At 38.1% G+C, this 11726-nt stretch overlaps 1 protein-coding gene across 1 annotated transcript; it reads left to right on the top strand.

Annotated features, from left to right (window-relative positions):
- Positions 1 to 344: 344 nt before the first annotated feature.
- On the top strand, positions 345 to 5055 carry LOC119410898 (extracellular calcium-sensing receptor-like). Its single transcript, XM_037677822.1, has 11 exons — positions 345 to 348; positions 1022 to 1181; positions 1300 to 1603; positions 1805 to 1891; positions 1977 to 2084; positions 2187 to 2353; positions 2465 to 2942; positions 3031 to 3261; positions 3373 to 3496; positions 3605 to 4077; positions 4563 to 5055. Exons 1-11 carry the CDS (start codon positions 345 to 347, stop codon positions 5001 to 5003), a joined length of 2577 nt encoding a protein of 858 aa, XP_037533750.1. The 3' UTR covers positions 5004 to 5055.
- The last annotated feature ends 6671 nt before the right edge of the window (positions 5056 to 11726 follow it).

Here is an 11726-nt window from a genome sequence, read left to right as displayed (position 1 = left end):
TGTTAAAGGAAGTTAGAGATCAGCATTGTATCTTAGGGCAGCTTTCTTTCCTCTCGTGTCACACAGGGACATATTAGGAGCATAAGAACACATACATGGCCAGAGGCAGCACAACATGCTGCGTGTAATATTCTCTTTGCTTCATATTTCAGGGTGCTCTGTTTTGTAGCCTGCAGGGCTTGTCTTGATAATGATCTGGGAAACACCCCCAATGACTTGTGCATTACCTTGTACAGTTATTTTTTCACTAAAAGTAAAAAATAAATACATAATCCAGTGAAAAGATAGTAAGACATAAAAAAAATTTGGATTTTAGCAAAACTAGCATATATTTTTGCAATATCATGGGTACTACAGTCATGCAATTTGTTCACAATTATACATATTGTGCACATATACTATTAGGCCCTTACTTTAAACAAACTGTAGACTATCCATATTAAGCTTAATGGGTTTAATTAAGTAAAGAGGAAAACCATCAGTATGATGGTCTCTGAAAAGATGGAAACTTTTGTGTCTTTGAAAGGCATTAACTGAATGTAATGTTGTTTAGCAGCCCCAGATGACTTGTCTTCTGTGTGGCTCATTATATCACACAGGTTGAACAAATCCTACTCAAGCGTACAGAGTTCATGTCTTTCTCCATTAAAGTCAAGTGTCCATTCTATTCTGGTTGTTGTTATTACCGTCTGTGAAGCGGTATTAATTTCTACTGATCCAAAAATATATGTCGTTCTGTCAGTTGTAATATGATGCAGGTCTTGTTTGGTTTATTTAAGGACACCATGACCCTAGCTGCTGGATAGTGATAGCTGGTAGTTGTTTCAGCAACTTTTTTTTCAGTCGTTTATATTATTTGAAGACTTATCTTCTAAAATCTGAACTACTATGAACATATTATGATATAAGATGATTTTTTTTTGGATGGTGTTTTTTGAGCCTGTTCTCACATTGAGAGGAGCCAGGCTTGTGCTGTGGAGTTTTCTGTGGAATGGGCTTTTTTCTTTGGACTCTTACAAAGACCAGAGCCGTCAATGTCAGCTGATTTCCAATGCTACATCTCTGCCTGTACTAGAGAAAAGGGGGGACATCATCCTGGGGGGACTCTTCTCCCTTCATGACATGGTGGTGGAGCACAATCTGTCTTTCACCGCTCAGCCTCCTCCCACAACGTGTACCAGGTACTTGGAGTGTTTGACTGGTAGCTGTAGGGCACTTGTGAATGTGTTCAGCTTTTTAAGGTGTCAAAAAATAAAATTGCTCTAAATTTGCTGCGGTGTTAATTTTACCTTTCACCAGATTAAATTTTCGAACTTTCCGTTGGATGCAGACTATGATCTTTGCCATTGAGGAGATCAACAGAGAAGGCAAACTTCTTCCAAACATCACAGTCGGGTACAAGATCTATGATTCATGCAGTTTGCCATATCAAGCTTTGAAGGCTGCAGTGGAGTTAATGGGAAAGGAGAATAATTCATATACTGAAGAAAAGACCCAGAATAATGACACTTGTCATGGGAGCGTGCCTGTGGTGATTGGAGATGGAGGCTCCACTCAGTCTCTTGTTGTGGCTCATTTCCTTGGAGTCTTCCATGTGCCACAAGTAAATTCATGAGGAATGCAATACTGTACAAGTTTGGTACTGTGAAGGCAGAATAAAGCAGCATGTTGTAGGGTATTCTTTCTGTTTGTCCACAATCATCTTTTAAATAATTTGTGTTGTTCCTGATTTGGCTTGTGCAGATTATTTCTATAACATCACACTCTGGCTGTTCACTTTAAAACCAATGAAACCATTTTGCAGGTCAGTTATTTCTCCAGCTGTGCCTGTCTGAGTGACAAAAAGGAGTTCCCAGCCTTTTTAAGGACCATGCCCAGTGATTTCTACCAGGTTCGAGCCAGCTAATGCTTAAACTGTTGTAGACAAACGAAAAAATTCTATGTACGTTTCACTTCTTTCATCTGCCCTTGTTCAGGTTGATGCCCTGGTACAACTGGTGAAACATTTTGGTTGGACTTGGGTGGGTGTGATTGCCGGCGATGATGCGTATGGTTACAACGGGGCAACCATCTTTGCAAATGAGGTGCATCACACACCCACTGAAGAAATAATCAATAAATCGTGATTTTATACTATCCTACTGTTAAGAATAAATTGTCATGGATCTTTGATTCTGGTCTCTTAGGTCAAAAAGTTTGGTGTTTGTGTTGCCTTACATAAAATCATTCCCAAAAACCCAAAGCCGACAGATATTTTATCCATCATTTCCACTATCCGTTTGTCTGGGGCTCAGGTGGTTTTAGTGTTCGCTGTGGAACAAGATGCAGTGATACTGTTTGATGAAGCACTCAGGTATGACACAAACCCAGCGACAGATGTTGGCAATCTCATTTATTTTGTTTGAGTTTGATTCCATGATGTGCTTGTCTGCACAACTGCAATCTCCATCTCTGTTAAATTTAGAGCTGGGCTGACTGGAATTCAGTGGCTGGCCAGTGAAGCTTGGAGTACAGCTGCTGTACTTTCCACCCCCAGAAAGTACCATCGCATCCTCCAGGGTACTGTTGGATTTGCTATTCAGCAAGCACACATTCCTGGACTACGAGACTTTTTGGTCCGTTTAAATCCATTAAAAGCAGATGCCCAGGAAGATCCCTTCCTTATACCCTTCTGGGAAGAGGTGTTTCAGTGCAGTCTGAGTGAGCAAGTTGAAGGTCAGAAAGAAAAATCTGAGGGTAAACCTCCGTGCAATGGAACAGAAGAACTCAGGAGTGTAACGAATATCTATTCAGATGTGTCACAGCTGAGAATTTCCTACAATGTCTATAAAGCTGTATATGCTGTTGTTTATGCACTAAAGAATCTGAAAAGCTGTGAGAAAGGAAAAGGGCCATTCCCTCTGCAGACGTGTCCAGATGGAGACAACATTCAGCCATGGCAGGTACCTTTCCATACAGTATATTTACTACCAAATTTAAATTAATATGACTTAGTTACTGTCATTTAATCATGTATTTTTTTTTCCTTAGCTACTGCATTATTTAAAACAAGTGCAGTTTGTGAATTTGTTTGCCGATGTAATAAAGTTTGATGAGAATGGCGACCCTGCAGCCATGTACGATCTGGTGAACTGGCAGCTGAAGCCAAACGGGGGGGTGGAGTTTGTCAATGTAGGAAAATTTGAAGGGTTGACCCCGATTACAAAGCAAAAACTTCAGCTCCGAGAAGAAAACATTCTATGGACTGGAAACCAAACCAAAGTAGAAGATTCTGTAAATTAAAATAAAAATTAGATTTGCAGATTTGTCATTATTACATGGTGTTTAATTTGCTGATCGTTGTAGTTTGACTTTTTTTTTTTTTTTTCCAAGGTTCCCTTGTCAGTATGCAGCTCCATTTGTCACCCAGGCACCAGGAAGGCAATGAGACCCAACTTCCCTGTCTGCTGCTATGATTGTGTGACTTGCACAGCTGGAGAGATTAGCAATCAGACTGGTGAGAGAAGGACATTTAAGCTTAATGTGTATTAAAAGTCCTACAGTATAACAGAGACATAAAAAAAATAAACAAAAACTCAGTGTACCTTCTTTCTGATTTGTTCAGATGCCATAGAATGTGTGCCGTGTCCACCAGAGTTCTGGTCCAATGATGAAAGGACCACCTGTGTCCCGAAACAAGTGGAATTTCTTTCTTTTAATGACACCATCGGCATCACTTTGGTGGTTATTTCCCTCTTTGGCTCCCTCAGCACCTGCGCTGTGGTTTTGATATTTTTTTGCAACAGAACTACACCCATTGTCAGAGCTAACAATTCTGACCTAAGCTTCCTGTTGCTCTTCTCATTGACCCTCTGCTTCTTGTGTTCTTTGACCTTCATTGGCCAGCCATCTAAGTGGTCCTGCATGCTGCGCCACACAGCATTTGGGATCAGCTTTGTTCTTTGTATCTCTTGCATTCTTGGGAAAACAATTGTGGTGCTAATAGCCTTTAAAGCAGCACTCCCAGGGAACAATGTTATAAAATGGTGTGGACCTGCACAGCAAAAGTCAGTTATTACCATTTGTACACTAGCCCAGGTAAATATTTTTTGCTTTTACTAAGCTCTAATGATAATTTCCATTTGTAATCCGAAGTTTAAATTTCTCAGGTCCAAGCCACAAAAAAAATGCATTAAAAAACAAGATTAAAATTCCAATCCAGAAAGTTTTAGGTTCCCCAACAACCACAACCTTTATATTCTATAAAGCTACTTAGTGCATACAAATAGTGACAACTACTATAATAAATGTTATAGTTTGTTGGGTTGTTTCTCTAAAAACCAGTTGCACTCATAGTTATGCACATCCTTTATTGGAAGTATGTTGCTACAGTGTTTAAATGTATAAAATGCAGAGTGAGCACAATTAGCTTGAATTTCTGAATTTCATCTGAAAACAAAACTATAACTGTTAAGTATGAATTCATTTCCAGATTCGAGTTCTAACTTCTACAAGTAAAACAAATGTAATATTAGACGTTTTTGGCTTAAAATGTGTAAGTATGACATGTTCCTTTCCTGCAGGTAATCATATGTACAATGTGGCTGATTGTGGCACCCCCTGCCCCGCACCAAATGATGCCACGGGAGAAACCTTTTGTTATTCTCTTCTGTGACGAAGGTTCAAAAATTGCATTTGCTTTGGTTCTGAGCTACATCGGCCTTCTGGCCTGCCTTTGTCTTCTGCTGGCCTTCCTGGCAAGGAAACTTCCGGGCAGCTTCAACGAGGCCAGACTCATCACTTTCAGCATGTTAATTTTTTGTGCCGTGTGGGTGGCATTCATTCCTGCCTACATCAGCTCTCCAGGAAAGTACGCCACTGTCACAGAGGTGTTTGCAATCCTGGCCTCAAGTTATGGATTGCTGGGTTGCATTTTTGCTCCAAAGTGCTACATAATCCTACTTAGACCAGAAAAGAACACTAGGAAACATTTAATGTCCAAATCTCCCTCTGGCAAATTTTAAAAGGAACACAAATTAATTCATTCCATTAAAAATATACTTTATTGTAAAACAGAGTAATTGTAGTGACATTTTACCACCAGATGGTGGTAGTGCACTGTACATAGTAACTTGAGCTCATTCATCACACAGTGATGTTTTCACACATTCTTTTTCTTACAAATAACTTAAATTGTCTTCATAATTATAAACTAAAAGATCAAATTTAATATGTAAATAAGAATTTACTCATACAACCTACAATACAGAAAAAAAAAGCAAATGCCTATCAACTCCAACAGAGATGCTCCTCTGACAGCTTGATTGCAAATCTGTATAAGTGTATATATTTTTCTGAATTAAATATATACTGAAAGTGCTACAGCTAGCTGCTGCTATTTTGGCTTACAACTATAGATAAAGTAAACGATAATAGGAATAACTGTGTGGTTTGTGGTGTAAATCAGTGATGTGCGGTGAGGTTTGCAGGCACTGACTCGTCTGGAATCGGATGCTCACATATATGAACCCAAAATAGAAGCTTATATTTCAATTTAACTTTTTTTTTTTTTAACACATCTAATTATGCTTTAAGCTAGCCGTTAGTTCATTATTTCAGAAGTGAACCTTTTCTTCAAACTGCAAATGCTATCTACAACAGGTAATATATTATTTATTCATAGCCTTTCCACAGAATCCCAATGCAGAAGATCTGAAATATCGCTTTAATTTGTTTGACTGGTGATTCACATTCGTTTCCAAACTCACATCAATAATCAATGCTCATTTTATGTGTAATCAAATGTAGAATATGTATAAAGAAGTGGGTTGATTTCTGTTTACAGTCACTGTCTGTCTGATTAGTAACCTTTTTTTACAACAATGCAATGATTGCTTATTTTAATCAAGGACGCTGCAATAGATCATTGACATTTGCCGTTTAAATACAAAGTAATTATTATGTTTGAATGAAAATACACGACATGATAGTTTCTTTATTGCAATGAATGACTGCAGACAGACCTAAAGGACGTTTGTCATGTCAGTGACAATAACTAATAAAAATTTGAGTACGGCTCTTGATGAACTAACATTCATGCCCTGGCTGCTGGGAAAAACACCCCCATGAACATAAACAAAAGCCAGTACAGAAATGACTGAGTGAGGATGAATTAGTGTGAAGAAAATGATAGATGAGTTTAAAAAAAATAAAAAATCAAGACTCACTCCTGTATTCTCACTCTTGTATCCTTTTTAGTAGGACAATGCACGGCAGATATTGACTAAATGACCAGACATTTTGCTCAATAAATACTAGAAGACAGAGTGATGTAAGAGAAAAGTTGAGTAAAAAAATACACAAAGACCACACAATAAATTTTAAAACATGTTCCAGGAGGCCTGTAATAAATATCAGTCTTGTGTCCTTTACCATTTGTTTTGTTTTGACAAGAGCAAGTGTTTGTTTGACTTTAAAAACTGTAATAAAGAAATAGTTCATCCGTCCATCCATTATTTTTATCCGTTTCTTCCTTTTTGTGTCACTGTGCGAGAGGCGGGGTGGACATGTCTCCAGGGTAGACATGTCTCCAGTCCATCACAGGGACACAGAGACAAACGAGACAAACAACCATTCACTCTCTCACTCACACCTAGAGACAATTTAGAGTTACCAATCAGCCTAACATGCATGTTTTTGGGCTGTGGGAGGAAACTGGAGCACCCGGAGAAAACGCACACATGCACAAAGAGAACATGCAAACTCCACCCAGAAGGGTCTCAGAACCGGGATTTGAACTGGCGACCTTCTCACTGAGAGGCACCAGCTCTACCAGTTGTGCCACCGTGCAAACAGGGAATCATTAGTTTGTTAATTGATTTTCAGTGTTTACAGTCTACTTGTGACATTTGCTTCACAATTACGCTGCTTCTTTCCACCCACCTAATTTTCAAGTGTTTGCAAATAACACCAACGATTCAGAAGGCAAGTCACACTAAAGCAGGAATTAGCATAATGTTTTTGTTTTATGGCAGTGATTTGAGAGGCTTTACGGGAACAGAAAATGTGCAACTCACAGCAGCAAATTAAGAATACAGCAACATAATGCTCTGCTGAATCATGAACACTTAAACTTTGTTCAGAAATGCATCTGCAATAAAACAAATGTAAAACAAAATAAACAAAAAAATGTCTGAAAATGAATGCAATCAACGCAAAACATGAAGAAAATTCAATTTTTTTACTTTTTAAAAACAATATTCAGATTTTCTACAGAGGGAGTGGTGGTTAGAGGTGGATCAGAAGGTTGCCGGTTCAACTCCTCATACCGACAACATCAAAATGTGAGTGGAAAAGGTAAAATACCCATACCTGCTTCAACCCTCATTTCCCCCACACTGTGCCTTTGAGCAAGGCCCTTAATCCCCCCTGGATGCCCTAGATAGCAGCGCTCTGCTCCACACAGAGGGCTGTGGTAGCTCGATGGTCTGTGGTTGCGTCAGGAAGGGCATCCGGTGTCAAAATAATTGCCAAGTTTTCTCTGCTTCTAAAAAAATAGAGAAAATAGAGAGAAAAAAAAATGTTTTCGTGCGACTTAGTTTGCTGCGGCGAAAAGAATGGAGCAGCCGAAAGAAGAAGAAAAATTAATTTTCTACACAGTTTGAGGAGCTGACATGGAAATGTGTTTGGGAAAAAAAAAAACAATTACATTTTACTAAATCTCCTTTTCAAATCTCATTTTTGCTGATTTATAAATTATAACAGCAAAACAGATAAGGAAGCACTGAACAACGCTCTTATAAACACATTATATATATTAAAAAAAAAAACATTTGGGAAACTCCCAACAAACTGTTACGTAAAAAAAAAGTATTATCAGCCATAACAGTAAACATGTAACAAAAAGAAGAAGAAGGGGAAAAAAAACAAGGCTATTTAACTTGTTATTTCAAGTACAATAAAAACAATGAAATGAAACATTTTTTTGTCCAGATGATTTGACAAAAAGTAAAATCTTCTTTCCGATGTCAGGAGATCAAACAGCACTTGTCATATCTTTCTAAAACCACTCAGGCCGCAGGGAGACTCAAAACCCTTCAGACTGAAACCCTGACAGACGTACCTTTGCTCATCCTTTTTTTTTTATCCTGGAAAATCTTGGCTCCTCACATTCGTATGGATGTTATCTTGACAGTTATCACCCACTCAGTCGTGTTGCAGAAGAAGCAGAGAATACTGACGACATTTACAGATAGGATTTTTTTTTTTCTCACTTTTTCCTCCTTTCATTAATTAACAGACTTGTTCTGGTAGTAGATTTAATTGTCCTGTTAAATGTACCACTGTCTTGAATGATTATTAGGGAGATACATGACATTAAAAAGACGGTAAAGAAATAAAGTAAATGATCAATTTTAAATCTTATCAACCTTATTTGTGTCACTCAAATGGATGTTGAACTTTAATCAGAACAAACATACATGTATGTGAAATTGTCATCTCTTGTCACCATTAATGCACATTTAACTTCAACTAAATAGTTTGTTGATATTGTTTGTTGCTAACTTGTTTAACAAAAAAACACTGGTACTGACTAAATCAAGTGTCCACCAGTGAACCAGAAAGAAAAGTTTTACATTTTAAAATTCAAAATCTGTAAAAATGAAATGCTTCCTGTTGGACTGGGGATGAGTTTTTGCCTCGAGCAGAGATTTATTGTTCATGAGTGATGGCAGGATGGATCAAGAGACGGATTGACAGATCGAGACCTTGTCAGCAGTAAGAAGGATGTTGCTCTGGTCTGTGGGGGTAAAGAAGCAGCTGAGCTAAAATGTGAAGCTCTGAGTTTACAGGTCCATCTAACTTCCAGTCCTCACCTATGGTCATGATTAAAGGATCAAAAATGTCTGAGATCTTGGAAACATGAGTTTCTTCCATACGGTGACAAGGCTCGTCCTTAGAGAAGAGGTGGGAGGGTTGGTCATCAAGGTGGAATGCAAAAAGGTTGATCAGATGTCCTGAAATGTGCAGGACTGTCCCATGTTTTTCACTCCTGTCCCAACAACCTGCAAGTTGAAGTAATGTCTCACATGTGACTGGGTCAGATTAAAAAATGCATTATCCATGCTTTAATAACGTCATCGTTCCTTTCTCTCTCTGCCTCCTTTGCAGCAAAGGAAGCAGAGACATTTTCTCTGAGCTGCACAGCTGTCAGTCAAAATGTGCAGCGGCATCCCCACTTTTTCAGTTGTCAAGAGGTTTGTTTTTTTATTTTAATAATGATAAACATTTAAAAAATGTTCCACTTTAAAGAAAAGTGTGTTAATAAAGCTTTTTCTAATAAACAAACAAGGGTCCAACTAAAAATAAGTTTTTTTTTTCTTAAAACTTTTTTAAACATTCCACTAACAGCCAAAGCAGAGCTTGATTAACGTAATGTGAGATCTATAATAAATTAAAATTTATGATGACATCACAGCAAATTCCAGGTCTCTCAAATTTCAGTGAGACTAACCTGTATAAATAAAGGTTGAATGAATAGATAAGTGTCCTGCATTGCCCCGTAAGGATTTTTTTTTTAATCCCACATTCAGTTTGGGGGTATCTGGTCACCCTAAACGCAGAGTAGAGCTGCTGCTCCTCCACAGCAAAAGGAGTCAGAGCAGGAGTGGGCCAACACTTTGTTTCCATAGGGACAAATCAAGATATTTAAAGCAATTAAAGGCCTGCCTAGAGAATTGAATAATATATATTTTTTGAAGACAGATAATCTGGAATACTTGTTTTCCATCCTTTATCTTGTAGCACACTTTTCATTCAACTTTTATTTATACATGTTAGTCTCACTGAGCCTCGAGGACTCATTTACAAGAGAGACCTGCCATGCTTGATAAAAAACATGTCTCCCAACACTCTGTAGGAAAATAAGACAAACTTTATGTAAACTGGTTCTTGTGGCAATATATTCATTAGCTTAAAAAAACAAAATCACATGCTTGCTTTTTGGAGTCTTTAAGGTTAAGTCTTAATTCTGGAAACACAGTGACTTAACCTGAACCTAAATATTTTCATTGTATTTGACCAAAATATTTAATTTAGACTTATTTAAGTGTAATTGATTTAATGCAGGTTTTCATCAACTTATTTAAAAGTTGAGGCTAGAGAAGGTGGGCCTGTGACCGGAAGTTCGCCGGTTCTACTCTGAACCGACAACATCAAAATGTGGGTGGGAAACGTGAAACATCCACACCTGTCACCACCATCATTTTGCCCACTCTGGGACCCTGAGCGAGGCCCTCAGCCCCCACCATCTGCTCCCTCGGGTGCCCTAGATGGCAGCTGTCTGCTCCACACAGAGGGCTGTGGTAGCTCGGTGGTCTGTGGTTGTGTCAGGAAGGGCATCGAGCGTATAAACAATTGCCAAGTCTTCCTTCAACTTAGTTTGCTGTGCTAACCTCTGAAGAAGGGAGCAGCCGAAAGAATATATTTTTTTTTATTTTTTTAATTTTAATTAAAGCTATTAGGGGATGAATGGAGATTGTCCAACAGCCACCGTTGACCCTCGGCCCATATGTTGCTCATGTCTGACTTAGAGGGACATCCGATCAGAATGCCTCCTGGATGCTTATCGCCAGAGGGTTTCGAGATGTGTCCAACTGGGAAGATATATATATATATTATTTTATAGTCACACTTAAGGATTGCCCTTGGAGAAATTAAGAATATGGCTGGGATTTCTCCAGCACAAATGGAAAATAATGGATGGATGAATGGGTAAAGTGCCTTTCAAATTAATAGTCAGAGCTGGTCCCTTTAAAGTTCCATTTCATTCTGAGGCTACAGGTGAAAATATTCAGATTCAAAGCTTCAGTACGCCATAGCGCTGGTGGTTAATTTAGATTTTAGTACATTTTTTGACACACAAAAGCAGTGATTGGAAAATGTATTAACAAGATTGAAAAAAGGTGTGTTGAAAATAAAATTAATGGACATATTCATCCCATAACCTACATTCTGTCCTCATGATAAACATGTTGTTGTTTTCCACTGGTTAAATTTATGGTCATTTGTTGCTGTAGCTATCAGTCAGTTCAGGTAGCTTTTACTTTGCATCATCCATTATGTAAGAAGAAAAGAATCGGACTCACTGAGGAGGTGGGCACCATAGAAACTGCATCAGAAACCATTGATCTATACTAAAAAAAAAACGTTCACAATTAAAAGAAATCCAAATAATTAGAAGCTTTCTGTTAAAACTGATTTGATAAAAGTGTTAATGTTTTTTTTATTTTTTTATTTACGGCCTTTTCCTCAGGGAATGGGGGGGGTTTCAGTCCAAAATGGGTAAGAAGATGAACGTCTTAACAGCACGCATCTGAAAGACAAAGATGCAGTTTCTCACACTGAATAATACATGTGAGAGCAAACAATTCTCACAGTGTAGAACACGCTCACACATCTGCTGTCTGATGAAGGATTGTTTATCTTGGCTGTAATTAGTGTCACACCACACAAACTCATGAGCTGATCCCCTGATGAAGTGTTGATTCCATTTATGGGGACAGACAGCTGCAGACATTTTGACATGTTTGCTTTCTTTTTTTTTTCCTTAAAAAAAAAAAAAAGATGTTTTGCTTTTAGAACATTCAGTTTCATGTCCCACAGAACAGATCAATTGTGATTGGATAATTAAAAGTCAGAAGAAGTTTGATTGAACTTAAACAATGTTAAATATATTTAGAAAGGTA

This window comes from Nematolebias whitei, chromosome 6 (assembly GCF_014905685.2).
Source record: "Nematolebias whitei isolate Nwh7 chromosome 6, NemWhi1, whole genome shotgun sequence".
NCBI classification, from domain to species: domain Eukaryota; kingdom Metazoa; phylum Chordata; class Actinopteri; order Cyprinodontiformes; family Rivulidae; genus Nematolebias; species Nematolebias whitei.
Note: the sequence above shows the minus strand (reverse complement) of the source record. Positions and strands in the feature narration are given on the sequence as shown.

Bases quoted from the DNA above. Each gene is read 5' to 3' on its own strand.
- LOC119410898 (XM_037677822.1), top strand. The intron at 1,892-1,976 runs GTTCGAGCCAGC...GCCCTTGTTCAG, and splicing joins TGCCCAGTGATTTCTACCAG to GTTGATGCCCTGGTACAACT. The intron at 2,943-3,030 runs GTACCTTTCCAT...TTTTTTCCTTAG, and splicing joins ACAACATTCAGCCATGGCAG to CTACTGCATTATTTAAAACA.